This window comes from Copidosoma floridanum, unplaced genomic scaffold (assembly GCF_036245765.1).
Source record: "Copidosoma floridanum isolate Cflo_tuat_1 unplaced genomic scaffold, Cflo_Japanese_pri ptg000001l, whole genome shotgun sequence".
In the NCBI taxonomy this organism is placed as follows: Eukaryota; Metazoa; Arthropoda; class Insecta; order Hymenoptera; family Encyrtidae; genus Copidosoma; species Copidosoma floridanum.
Genome location: NW_028321878.1, coordinates 20,628,285 through 20,642,168, shown reverse-complemented (window position 1 = coordinate 20,642,168; position 13,884 = coordinate 20,628,285). Strand labels below are relative to the sequence as shown.

Sequence of the window (13,884 nt, the reverse complement as noted above, 5' to 3'; positions counted from 1 at the left end):
GACGCAGTGACATGCGTCTACTTGATTGTTTTAATGTACTTATGCCGTATGCCTTGCCTTGAATGCGTCGGCTGTGGTGACACAAGTAGGTAATAAGTATACACACATAAAAGGGAGCTGAGTAACCATGTACAACCCGCGAGCTACGCGGCGTGTAAACTTTCATGACGTTTCATGTTTATGTAGCGTATACGCGACTCGTTACCACGGTGACAGCTGTGTAGTACATTATAGGTGCTTATAAAATGCACCGAACCAGCGCAAGCCATTTATTATACTTGCCGCATGTGTGTGCACGTGCTTATGCATACAGATATTTCGATAATGAGTAGTATGAGCAAATTAAATTGTCCTTCATGACTAATATTAATTGGAGGTAGTTTTATCTAAATATCCCTCTTTTTACAATTCATTAAAATTCATCATAACATCTGTACATGAAAGAGTCATTGAATGTTCTTCGAAAACTTGTAATACGCCAATAAAAAAAATCAATATGCGTAAAACAAACAAGTTCAATGAGAGGGTATCTCGATTCATACATGTTTATCGAATAGATTGCATTGGCACTCTATGGAATATCGATGCTTTCTAGTAAATTGATATAGCCCATGAAATAAAAATTATAGGAAAGAGATGCATCATTGAGATCATTGCTAATTGGTTATTGCAGAGAGATTTTGTTTTAGTCCCATTCAACTTAAGGTAATGTTCGTTTGGTGCCACCAGTAACTGACCAAGAAGTGGGAAACACCAAACGAACATACCCTTATATATCTTAAAAGACGGGAAAGTACATCAGAAAAATGATTTCACGCACGTCGTTTGAAACAAAAATCTATTGTGTATTGTTATTTTTTACTAACGTTTTTATTTACGATTTCGTGTAACTGTATCCCAAAATCAGTAAATATTACTTTATTGGATAAATTAAGTATAATTGACTAAAAAACCGAATAACGATTAAAGATATTATCATTTTCATCTTTGAAAAATTAATCGAAAAAATTTAAAAACATGTTAGTAAAACTAACCCTAAAGCTTTATATGTATCTGAAAATTACACGTTGTGTCAAGCCAGCTAACATGACATTGTTAAATATTACCACCTAACAGTTGACGATATCCATATACTTTACATACTGTAGTAAGGCTCTTCAAGATAATGATGAGACCACTTCAAACATTATTTTTGCCGAAAATATTACCTGTGCAAGCAAATACTAATTTTGCTAATTGTTTGTTGTTGTTTTTTTGCTGATCAATGTTCCGAAAATGTTAGTATATATGAGACAAAAACATAATATATGAAGTTCAGAATTACCCTAGTTTTGTTGGTAAATAGCGGAGTACCACGGATTTGCAGTTTTCATGCTTACCTGCCATCGAAGTTGTCTAAGCATATTCTAGTGGGTGGGGTCCTCGGGGGTATATTCTACTAAATCACATAAAAAATTAACAACAGTCACAGTATGAGACTTCACTCATTATTTAAAGCCTGGCTCAAGTGGTCGCATTTACCTCATTGTCTCCTGTAACTTACAAATAAATAATAATATGTATGCCACTATAAAATCTAAGTGTGTTAAAGTACACGTTTAAAGCGTGTAATCGAAATTTCCGTTTTTATAAAATGCTTCATAGTAGTCTTGATAAACGTATCAAGAATAATCAAATTGATGCTTCGTAAACTATGGCACCTACTCTAGCAAACTAAAATATTTTTTTTTCGTTAATGATTGATAAGTATAAGATGGCTGTAGAGAGTAAAACATTACTGTCACAGATTTTACACACTTGTGAGCGTGTAAAACTTGTGACAGCCAAGTTTTCCAACTCCACAGCTTTCGTACATTGATTTTTCTCATTCAAAATTGTCCAATTTAATGGAACTGGTTAACCACTTGGTGAACCATAGCTTTGGTTATCCTTAAAATTATCATCCACGCCACTACAACTTATTTTATAAAAAATGAAAATTACACGCTTTAAACTTGTACTTTAACACACTTGGATTTACAGTGGGGGGGGGGGGATTTTTTTTAAGTCTAACAGTTTTTATATAGATGGACTCCACTTCATTGAATACAAGTAAGTAATATAAATATAAGTAAATCCACAAAGAACAACCCGAATTCCTCCGAATTCGTTGTTCATTAGCCATCAGAAAACAATGAGCTCCAGCGGTGATAGGTTATGTATAGGGAAAAAATGAAAGGCCTGTATCATCCCCCTATTGTAATTAATGACATAGCTTTGTTGTGTATTAAGATTACGTATACGAAATACGTGAATTATGTGCGTGGAGAAACTTTGTGATGGATTGGACTACTTTGTTTTACAATTAAATCGCATAACTTCGTTACGTAAAAGAAGAATACGTTAAAAGTATGCGTAATAGGTATTTCTATTGATTGGGAAAACCGTTATAATTGAATCATGTGTACTTACATGTTTCACGTGATCTAAAATACGCTGTCACCTCAATCAGACGTATATCTATTTTACATGCTACTGTATGAGGCTACGTAATAAAAATACGTATCTGTCTCACACTTATTTATACGTATTTAAAAAAATGTATCAACCAAAAATATGTGGTAATATGTGGTAATATGAAACAGCATATCAACAGAAAGTAATATATTTTCCTATACTTAAAAAAAGCAAGTTGCACTCATTCGATAACTTTTATACACTGTACTATCAAATTTTCAACTGCATTAACATTTTATTCAAATCTCTACTTGATGAGAGTTTTCAAAAGATTCCGCATATTTCAAATAACTTCTGTCTTTTCAAATGTACTTACGTGCATAACTTTCTCAATAAGTTTACCAACTTGCTATTCATGTTTGGTTTTATGAAATATAATACTTTTACTCAATTAGTTTGTTAATGATGTATACATATTTTATTCACATACAATTTTGCTTAAATCATTTAAAAATGTAACCATAAACATTAACTCTGCAAATATAACATTACGATGAAATTTTTTTTTTTAACTTCTATAGAGTACGCGCAATTTAAATTATTATTTGGTCTTTTCAATCGTATTCACGTAAACTATTATATTTTAAAGATTACTAATTTGCGTCACATATTTGGTTTTATATAATACTTTTACATACTCATTTTTTTTATTTCACCATGTTTTTATCATAAAATTACCTCGTTAAATTGTTTTTATTTACAGAATATTTTAGTTACCACATTTACACATAAACTCACATGTGATGTATTGTTTGTATGCATACAAATACACACTGATCGAGTATCAGCGAAAAAGTGCAACTAAAAAAAACAATACGAAGGATTAAAGTCATCGTAAGTAACTGGTACGAAAAAAAAGCCGTGAGTACTATCTCAATGAGTGATACAAGCTCGCAACATTGTGCAAATAATGTTTTACTTTTATACTATTCTACATGATTCATACAATAGAATTACAATTAATTGACAATTCTTTGCACCCAACTCTTCCCTCTTTGATGTTTTGCTTGCGCTAATCAGATGTTTAACTAGCTTGTGCATCCTCCTTCTTATTCTTTTTTTTTTTTTTTTTAGAAAGTATTACTTTCAAAGCTTTTTGAAGAGCAGTAAACTTTAAAAAAATAACTCAGATTACAAAAATGCATCTGGAACGTTTTTTTGTAAGTGAAAATTTTTCATATTGTAGCTGTGTAATTTAACGAATCAATGAGAAATTGTTTATGTCTAGGAATACAAATTTTATTAGTCATTTACAAGCTTATTTTGTAAATTTGTTTGTAATTTATATTTTACATTTTTTATTTTAGGTAAGTACATAAATGTTAAAATTGGTCGAGATTGTACACATGAAAATTTGCACCAGCATATAAATTTTGTAAAAAACAATAAAGAAAAATATTTCTATTATTAATAAGGTAAAATATTGAAAATTATGGAAAAAGTAGCCCAAAATGCAGAATAGTTATTTAGATATTTTTACCAAGTTTTTGGACTTTTTATGATTTAAAAAACCTGCATTTCTATCAAATTCTTTACTATACATGAATCCGCTGTTTTCTGCTTGACTATGTGATTCTTTTTAATTCTCTCATAAAAATGGGATATAGTCTTTCTTGAGCTAAAAAAGCCCCCTTATTTTAGCGTTTATCCTGGTGTTTTCTAACTGATTCATTACAGGTAAAAATAAATAGGATCAACTAAAAGAATAGTTTCACAAAATAATAAATATTTTGCCAAATAAATATAGCATTCCCACGGCGATATTGGAACATCAAGTTTGAGAGAGGGTAAATCCTACATCCGGAAATCCTACCTAGGCATGCATATTGAACACGCGCAGTTTTAACATTCTGTTATTTAACATTTGCCAATTCTACACAACTGAAAGTGTTATATAAAACAATAGGTATGTTGAAAGCATCTACATATTGACATGTCTAATGGGTGGAAACAATTTTTACTTAAGGAGAACCAAGCGATGTAGAAAGTCAGTAAAATAATCGTATGTCTAAGTTATCAGCTTTCTTACATGATTCTAAAGATTCTAATTCTGATCTGAATTATTTTCTACATATTTTTATTGCACATTCAATCAGTTCAACATTATTTTTTCAGAAGTGAATAACCTTTTTCAATATTTTTATGACTTTATTTGATTCAGCATATACTTGTTCATGACGTGTTTTCAATACGTACTACTTTAATTGATGATACTTATTACATTAGTTTCATTCTTTAAACCCACTTTTTACATTTGTACATTCGCATTCCATCATTCAGCATATTATTAAACATACTCTCTTTCTTCATAATATTTGTACTACATATTTTAAGTACTTATGTCAAAACTTCCGTCAGGCTCATTGTATTATGCAGAATATAATTATGGTTTGTAATGATTTGTTTATGTAGAAAATATCATGCGTAACCATGATCATCTAAAATAATTTTTTTTTTCTAGTTGAACTTCGCATGATGTTGAATTTTAAATGTTTAATAGTTTCATGCTGATTGTTTTAAATGCTTTATCATGTAGAACTAGCACTACCTGCAACATGCTGAATGATATTATGTTTATTTTAACAATTAAGATCTCTGTATGTAGAATATACGCCATGCCATGTAGAATAGTTATGTTAAATAACGATATGTGGAATAATTATGTCGAATAAAAAATGAAACATATTATACCGGTAATATTTTGATATTTGTTGCTGTAGCATTGTAAATCGTCATTTAACATTTTAAAATTAATTTACATGATTATAAAACTGCCTTTCTGCATTAGAAACTTCGGAAAACATTCGTAGATAACACGATACACACTATATGCTTAGAGCATTTTAGTTATGTTATCGACTCATTATTAGGTGCTGAAGTTTTTTACGGTAAGCAGAGGACCTTTAATTTTGAAAGATTCACTTGCTCACCTGATCCATGCTAATAGTACTTCTTTAAAGTATTATATTTATTATCTTTAGTTACCTTTAAGTTTTTTACGTGTTCCTTTACAAATTACATACGTTGTTGAGAGTAACCTTGCTGCAGGATATTTGTTTCATATAGTTTGCAATTATTCGTCCAGAATGTGGATGTCGTTATTAAGGTATTAGGTACAGAAAATACGATTTATCTCATGAGTAATGATGTATGTACTCACAAACATTTTAGGTCCTCATACAGGTCCTATTTGGTTTTGCATTGCAGTTACTATACATATGTATCACTATCAGATTTATTGTGAATCAATCACTTAAATTACAGTAGGGGTCGATATTTGACATGGCTTCTATACCCATGGACCACAGTTGGAAATACGTACACGAGCAGCTGACATACTTTTATAAATAAGCACATACAATTAGAATTGGTTTATTCTTTAAAATTTATATATTCAAGAGTGTTTTTGTCAAGAAAGTGAGCTTTGAGCAATCAAAGTTCCCGTCTTGCTCACACATGCGCCGCCTTATGGATACATCAGGCACTACAATCACTTGAGCTCTTCGTGGTCGTCTGACGACTCTCTCTACTTCTCCGGCAGCCGACCGATACACTCTCTCTTCTTGATCGCCACGTTACCGCTGTTAAACTACTTTCACTGTAACAACCTAAAGCTGACCTTGCTGTAATACGTTTATTATAATACTTTGTGAGATCAAATCTTTTGTGTTTTTTTCCTTCGCGAGTGCCTACCGTCATCTCTGAGCCACCAACTCTGACAGGTTATGGGCCCCACTTTTTTTTTCTCGAGAGGACGAGCCGGCCTTGCCATGAAGGGCTTCAGAGGAGGAAAGCAGTGAGTACTTTTTCAGAGTGTCTTGCTTCAGAGGTTCCATATCGTGTTTCCTGCGTCAGGGTGATAATGTGCGTGAGCGAATGGTGCAGGGCACAGTGCTGTTAAAGTTTTTTTTTTCATTGTCCGCGTGCGGCCAGCGTAGTTCAAAGTAGAAGCGCGTGCTGGTGGTCGATATAATAAAAGCCCGCGCGAACACCACGATCACGCAGACCTGAGCGAGGCCGCCATTTTTTGGCGCGCACGGGCCTCGAGAGCTACAAGCACGTGAACAACATACGCGAATTCTTGCTTGAAGAGGCTAAATTTTTTTCACTACTTCCTTTCTTATTCAGAGTACATTTTTTTTCCTACTAATTTGGTGCTGTCAGTTTGATAAATCTACATCCTTCGAATAGGTGTATGTACCTATAGGTACGTAACTTGCAAGCGGTGCTGCAAGTTAATAAACTCCCGCAGCAGTTGACCTTCTTAACCATTGCGGAGAGGGGCTGTTAGTTTTTTTTCTCGCGAAGCTTCGGTTTTACATGCGCGAGTGCACCTCTTTCCCACGTTTTTTTTCGAGTTACACGCAGTGCGGTGACACGAGTTGGGAGGGAGCGCGTGTGTGAGATTTGAGGTTAGCGGGGCTAACAAGCCAGGTGTTGATTCCAACCGGGCAGGCAGTGCCGTCCGTGTACGAGAACACGCCCACATAATAAATGCATGCATGCATATTAATTTCTTGTGTTTGGTATATTCAGATGTGTGTCAACAATAACAACGAGGGCTGTTTCTCAGAAGAATGAACAAGACCAAGAGTCCCAAATAAACGTAGAGTCCAACTTTACCGAAACACCTCCAAGGGACAGTCCTCAAGATTTACCAGTTGTCAACTCAGAGGAAGGTGAGAATGTTTTTTTCTCCTACTTGTTCTTTCCAGAGTATCAGAGTGTGAATCATTTATATCAGAGAGGCCTATCGAGGTGCTGGCAATATAAAACCAGCAGCTTCAACTTCTGCAAAATCCAAACAATCTAGAGACATGATTCACAATTTCAGAGTTGTCGGAGAACACGACTACCCCTCAACTAAGATCAGAGGACACTGACAACACCATTCAGCAACCAGAGATTGTTGAAATTAGGAACGTTGGAGTCGAACAAGCAGAAGTAATCCAATCTTGGGATACGGCGATTGACAAGCTTCTAACACTGTCAACAAAGATGGAAAGGGCGGCAGACGCCATGTCCAGTGCAACAGAAAAGATTCCGGAGTTTGTTCAGGCTGCCAACCTCATGACCAAAGCTCTCAATCTAGTATCCACTAAGATTAACAGCTTGACACGTGCCACAGAGTCCATCCAGGACTCTCAGAGAGCCCATAGAAACTCAGAGGTACCACCTTTATTTAACTCTACCATTAACGATCAGAGGTTTCAAAGAAACACGAATATGAGTGACTTTACTCTCCATAATAATCCTCTCCCAAACCCCTTTGGTAACATTAATCAGAGACCATATAATCGAGATAGCTTAGATGACACTGATAGACTGGATAATCTAAATAATTCACTAGACAATCTCAGAAAATCAATTGATTCAAATAAGAATACTTCTAAACCTTTTTTTAAGAAAAACTACATTCTGACTCAAAAAGGGTCTTTCAATGTTTGGTTTGATCACTTAACTTCAGAATTAAAAACTAATGATCTTTCAGATTTCATAGAAAATAGTAACTTAATTGATAAATACACTTCAGATGAAATCGAATTTAAGAAGAGTCTAGTTAGAGAATTGCTAATTAATCACTTAGATGAATACTATCACATAAAGGTACTAAACATTGCAGACCCCAGAGAAATTATAAATAAATTAAAATCCTTTAGAATGGCTGAAGCCAATATAACAGCCTCGTCAGTCAGAGCCAAACTATATCGTCTTAAAATTACAACGAAAGAGAAAGTCAATGACTTTATTGACAGGTTTGATCATATAGTAAGAGAGTATGAAAACTCAGACGGTATGGTACCTCTGACTGAGGAGGAAAAGAGGTCAGCCTTTTACCAAGCCGTGGCAGACAAATTCTCAGAGCTGCGTACAGCCAACATGGTTAGGCGACAGACCACAAATACTGAGATGAGTCTTGAAGACATGAAGACAAGTCTAATACAATTGCAGGCTGAAAGAAATCAATCAGAGTTGAATTCAGAGCAGGCCAGGGCCAACATGGCTACAGGCAGTCAGAGAGTCAACGACCAGGCGAATAAGGACACTAAGTGTTTCCGATGCAACAAACTCGGTCATAGACTCATTAACTGTCCTCTAAGCCAGTATGGACTCTGGTACTGTTTTTACTGCCAGGATCTCGAGTACCACAAGGGAGATGCATGCCCAAACAGGAATCATCCTAAAGATGGGTATGTTAAAAATAATTCTAATGACAATAATAATAATAAAGGTAAAAACAATAGCAAGCTCAGAGGTAATGGTAGAGGCAAAGGCAACGGTAATTTTAAATTCAGAGGTAATGGCCGTGTAAATAAAAAGCAAGGTAACATGAGTACACAAGCCAAACAACAACAAGCAACCAAATTTAAGGCTATGTTAACAGGTAATCATAAAGATAACTACAGAGGTAAAACTAAATTATCTTTTATTGCTGATTCCGGAGCAACTCATCACGTTGTTAACAAAGGAATTATCCTAACAAATTTTAAAAAATGCAACAATGAATTCATCAGAAGTGCAAATAAAAACGACTCAGCCAACATCATTATTGATGGGAAAGGCGACTTAATTTTTAAACTAAATTTAAATGAACAGTTTAAATTAACAAACGTGATAGCTGCGAAGGACATCTCCAACAACTTGATCTCCTTAAGACAATTTGCCGATGCCGGTTTAGGCATCTATTTAGATGACAAATATCTAGAAATCTTTGACAAGGAAACGGGAAAAATATATATCTCAGGCGTATATGAGAAACCGAACTGGATAATAGAGTTAGAAGTTGAAAATCAAACCACTGTAAAAACTAGAAATTGGAATAAATATCAGTTCTCGGCACAGATAGTCTCACTGGACGAGTTCATGACACAATCTCAGACAGACATTGTGGATATTCTCAACAGTCAAAACTCAGAGTCTATGGATGAGTCTATCAGTCCAGAGAATACCCAGTCTGAGATTGGGAGGGAGAAGAAAGATGAACTCAATAATTCAGAAGAGCAATCAGAAGATCATACTTCACTAAAACCAAACAATCTGCTACTGAAAAAAATCTACATTGATTTAGACAACAGAAACTCAGATGAAATCGACAAAATTATATCAGATGTAAGTTCCAACAACATTATTAACATTCAGAAGAAGTTAGACGAAGGCCTGATGTGGCACACTAAATTGGGACACGCATCTTTAAAATATTTAAAACAATTACAAAAATCTGAGGACATTTTATCAAAAGTAAAATTCACAGATTCAATAATGGACTGTGAAACATGTAAATTAGCCAAAATGGAAAAATTACCTTTCACAGAGGTTAGAGTCAAAGCCAACAGACCATTAGAAAGAATACATGTAGATACAATGGGTCCCATAAAACCAGACTCGTACCCAGGAGATAACCGTTTTATCATAGTCTTTATAGACGATCATTCTAGATATGCCAAAGCATACTCCGTCAGAAACAAAAACCAGGCAGGTGACTGTTTGGAAGAGTACCTCAAACATGTCAGAAGTTTATTAGGTACAGATGCCAAGGTTTGTTATATTAGAACAGACAATGGAACAGAATTTACTGGAGGAAAGTTCTCAGAGGTTATGGAAAAAGAAAAGATAGTGGGGGAATTTTCTCCACCACACACTCCTGAACTTAATGGCACTTCAGAGCGATTCAATAAATCCATTCAATGGAAAATTAGAGCACTCATGCTCGATTCAGGACTACCCGCTAGCATGTGGTCATTGGCTACTGAAGTGGCCACTCATATATACAACAGAACTCCTCATTCAAGTATTAATTCCGAAACACCAATAAGTAAAATAAATCAGAGTCAGAAGTCCCATTTAGACAAAATCAGACGCTTTGGGTGTTTAGCATATGCTAAAATCCCAATAACCAAAACAAAATTCTCAGAGAGAGCACTCAAAGCCATAGTAGTAGGTTTTACCCTAACAGGGTACCTGTTATGGCATCCAGAGACCAAGAAATTCTTCATTTCTCGAAATGTCAAGTTTAATGAAAAAATAGTATATAAAGACATCAGAAGAAATACAAAACTCAATGAAACCGAGATCTTGGAAAACTGAAATTTCCAATCAGAGACAGAAAATAACAAAACTCTACATTCTGAAGACATACTAGAACCTAATCATGCACACGAGTCTAGCAAGGCTAGGAGAGGCCGACCAAAGAAAAGAGAAGCTGATCAGACGACAGCAGAGATCGAGCCAAAGACGAGAAAGCTGCCAGACAGAACAGCTAGAATTAACAGACCAACATGGTCCCACTTGAGGTTGGCGCAAAAAGATACATCTCCTGACATCAATTTCACATTAAAAAGAATTACCGACTTAGAAAACATAAACTCAGAGGATGAACTGACTCATGCTTTTATAGCCAGAACAAATCAAGATCCTATCAACTTCAGAGAAGCGGTTAATTCAGTTGATAAAGAAAAGTGGCTGGAAGCAATCACTGATGAACTCAAATCCATGGAATCTAACAACGTGTGGGAAATAATAGATCGACCCTCCCTGGATAAAAATGGTATTAAAGTACACACGATAGATTCGAAATGGGTATTCAAAAGGAAACTGGACTCAGAAGGTAAAATAACTTACAAGGCAAGATTAGTTATCAGAGGTTTTAAAGACAGGAGGGAGTATGAACTCAGAGAAACGTATGCCCCAGTATCTAGACTGGCAGTTATCAGAGCAGCACTAGCTATAGTTAACAAATACGACCTAGACGTCTGTCAGATGGATGTGAAGTCCGCTTTCCTAAATGGGACACTAGAAGAAGACATATTTATGGAAATCCCAGAAGGAATAGAGTGCGAAGAAGAATTCAAGAGCAAAAAGGTCTGTCGTCTTAAAAGATCGATTTACGGTCTTCGAATCAGCCCAAAGAGATGGAATAAACGCTTCACCGAAGAAGCAATAAAACTAGGCTTAGAAAAAGACATAAACGAACCTTGTCTTTTTACTTGGCGTAAAAATAATCAGATGATTATTCTAGTACTGTATGTAGATGATATCCTGTTAACTGGAAATGACGCAAGTAGATTAATGGCAATCAAATCTAAACTCTGTACAACATTTCAGATGAAAGATTTGGGAGAACCAAAACAGTTTCTAGGTATAAAAATTTCCAGAGACCGAAGTCAAAGAATTTTAACACTTTCCCAATCAGAATACACGAAGAAAATTTTGGAAAGATTCAACATGCTTGATAGCAAACCTCAGAGAACTCCAATGGTAACTAGACAAGTAAATAATAGAGAACTTAAAAATTCAGAGCTTACTACTGCAGGAGTAGCGCAGCGGACAAAAGCTCCATATCGAGAGGCAATTGGAAGTCTTCTCTATCTGGCAGGAGCTACCAGACCAGACATTTCATATGCAGTTAATTACCTATCTAGAAGACAGTTGGAACCCACTGAAAAAGATTGGAAAGATGTCAAAAGAGTGTTCAGATACATCAGAGGTACTTTAGATATGAGTCAGAGGAAAAGAAGATAACCTATATGCCATGACTGATACCAGCTTCAGAGACTTGGAGGATTCTTCAACAACAGGAGGTTTTATTATAAAGCTTTTTGGAGACACTATAAACTGGAGAAGCCACAAACAATCGTATGTAACTCTCTCTACTTGTCAAGCTGAATATTTAGCTATGAGCGATGCTTGTCAAGAATTGATTTCTCTGGACAAGGCGATCAGAAACATGATAGGAAAAACTTTATACCCAGTCACAATTTGGTGTGACAATCAATCAGCAATAAAATGCACTCAAATGGATGGTTGTCATAGATTGAAAAATTTCGACGATGACATAAAGACAATTCAGAGTCAATTAAAAGAGAGAGAAACCACGGGTTCAAAGAGCCATATGGCAAATACTCATGGAGATTTTGTTAAATTCTGTGTGCAACAAGACAAAGTTAAAGTTCAGTGGATCTCGTCTTCAGAGAATGAAGCCGATATAATGACAAAACCGTTGCCCACAGAAAGCCACAATTACCTCAGAGATAAAATATTAAGTATTCAATGATCGACTTACATTTACACGAATCGCACATTGTAACTACTTATATTCATTTCAGATATGTCAAACCAGGAAGACAATGATTCCATTGAGACCACCGAATCATAACTTCAGAGTAAAATCAATCTTCAGATGTAACTTTCAGAGTTGATTGGATCTCAGACGAAATTCTAGATTGACTCAAAGGGAGGGAGTGTCAAGAAAGTGAGCTTTGAGCAATCAAAGTTCCCGTCTTGCTCACACATGCGCCGCCTTATGGATACATCAGGCACTACAATCACTTGAGCTCTTCGTGGTCGTCTGACGACTCTCTCTACTTCTCCGGCAGCCGACCGATACACTCTCTCTTCTTGATCGCCACGTTACCGCTGTTAAACTACTTTCACTGTAACAACCTAAAGCTGACCTTGCTGTAATACGTTTATTATAATACTTTGTGAGATCAAATCTTTTGTGTTTTTTTCCTTCGCGAGTGCCTACCGTCATCTCTGAGCCACCAACTCTGACAGTTTTGTATATTTTTAATTACTAGTATATAATTTATAATAAACCTTTACTACATATTTTACATAATATGTATGTTTATGTATATGTATATATATATACACTATAATAATATTTAAACAATTCTAAGTTAAATTGATACAATAAATAATTAATATTTTTAAATTTATTTATTATAAAAAGTAGTATTTACGATTTTAGAAATAACGTTTTCAATTATTTCATGCAAATTCTTTTTGGTTCATGGTTTATGAGAGCTTTACAAATCGAGTATTTTTCAGCAGATGGTAGATGGGCATTAAATAACTTTATTGCGTCGTCCTTGCAACAAGCGAAGTGCCCACAGTCCATGAAAGTGTGCGTAACTCTTCTTGTAAGACATACGCTACACACTCCTGTATCTAAAAAAATGGGGAGTTAGTATAAAACTTCATAACGTTATCCCTATATTTTTTATCTTATAGTGTATAAACTTTTAGTAAATTTTTTTCAAACTATACTACAGGAATTCTATACTGAATAGTTTCGTTTTTATCATTCTCGTCTCAAATTTCAAATAAATGAATTGTATGCATAATATACAAGCTTGTTTTTTCAGAAAGTTTCTCAGCAATCTATCAAAGATTATAAGTAACAATTATAATTAAAAGACAGTTAATATAAGGACTCGCCTTTAGATTAGATAGCAACACCGTACGGACTTTAATAGCTTACTTTTTTTATATAAATAACAATTTGCTATCATATTAAATCTAAAAAGATTATACTTTCTGTAAGGGCAACAGGATGAGATGCTATATTACGTACAAACAAGTATTTTTTGGTCTGTAAAATTATAC

At 34.8% G+C, this 13,884-nt stretch overlaps 1 protein-coding gene across 1 annotated transcript; it reads left to right on the top strand.

The window, feature by feature from the left end:
• Positions 1–6,266: 6,266 nt before the first annotated feature.
• Positions 6,267–12,015, top strand: LOC111643937 (uncharacterized). The gene is made up of 5 exons (XM_089593184.1): positions 6,267–6,292; positions 7,033–7,175; positions 7,331–8,687; positions 8,793–10,521; positions 10,597–12,015. The coding sequence occupies exons 1-5, from the start codon at positions 6,267–6,269 to the stop codon at positions 12,013–12,015; spliced, it is 4,674 nt and encodes a 1,557-aa protein (XP_089449310.1).
• The last annotated feature ends 1,869 nt before the right edge of the window (positions 12,016–13,884 follow it).

What these genes read in the sequence shown, in the direction of transcription:
- LOC111643937 (XM_089593184.1), top strand. Translation starts at nt 6,267, where the DNA reads ATGAAGGGCTTCAGAGGAGGAAAGCA. An exon ending in AGTTGTCAACTCAGAGGAAG is followed by an intron (nt 7,176 to 7,330) that starts GTGAGAATGTTT and finishes TCACAATTTCAG; the next exon opens with AGTTGTCGGAGAACACGACT. An exon ending in AGGAATCATCCTAAAGATGG is followed by an intron (nt 8,688 to 8,792) that starts GTATGTTAAAAA and finishes TTTTAAATTCAG; the next exon opens with AGGTAATGGCCGTGTAAATA.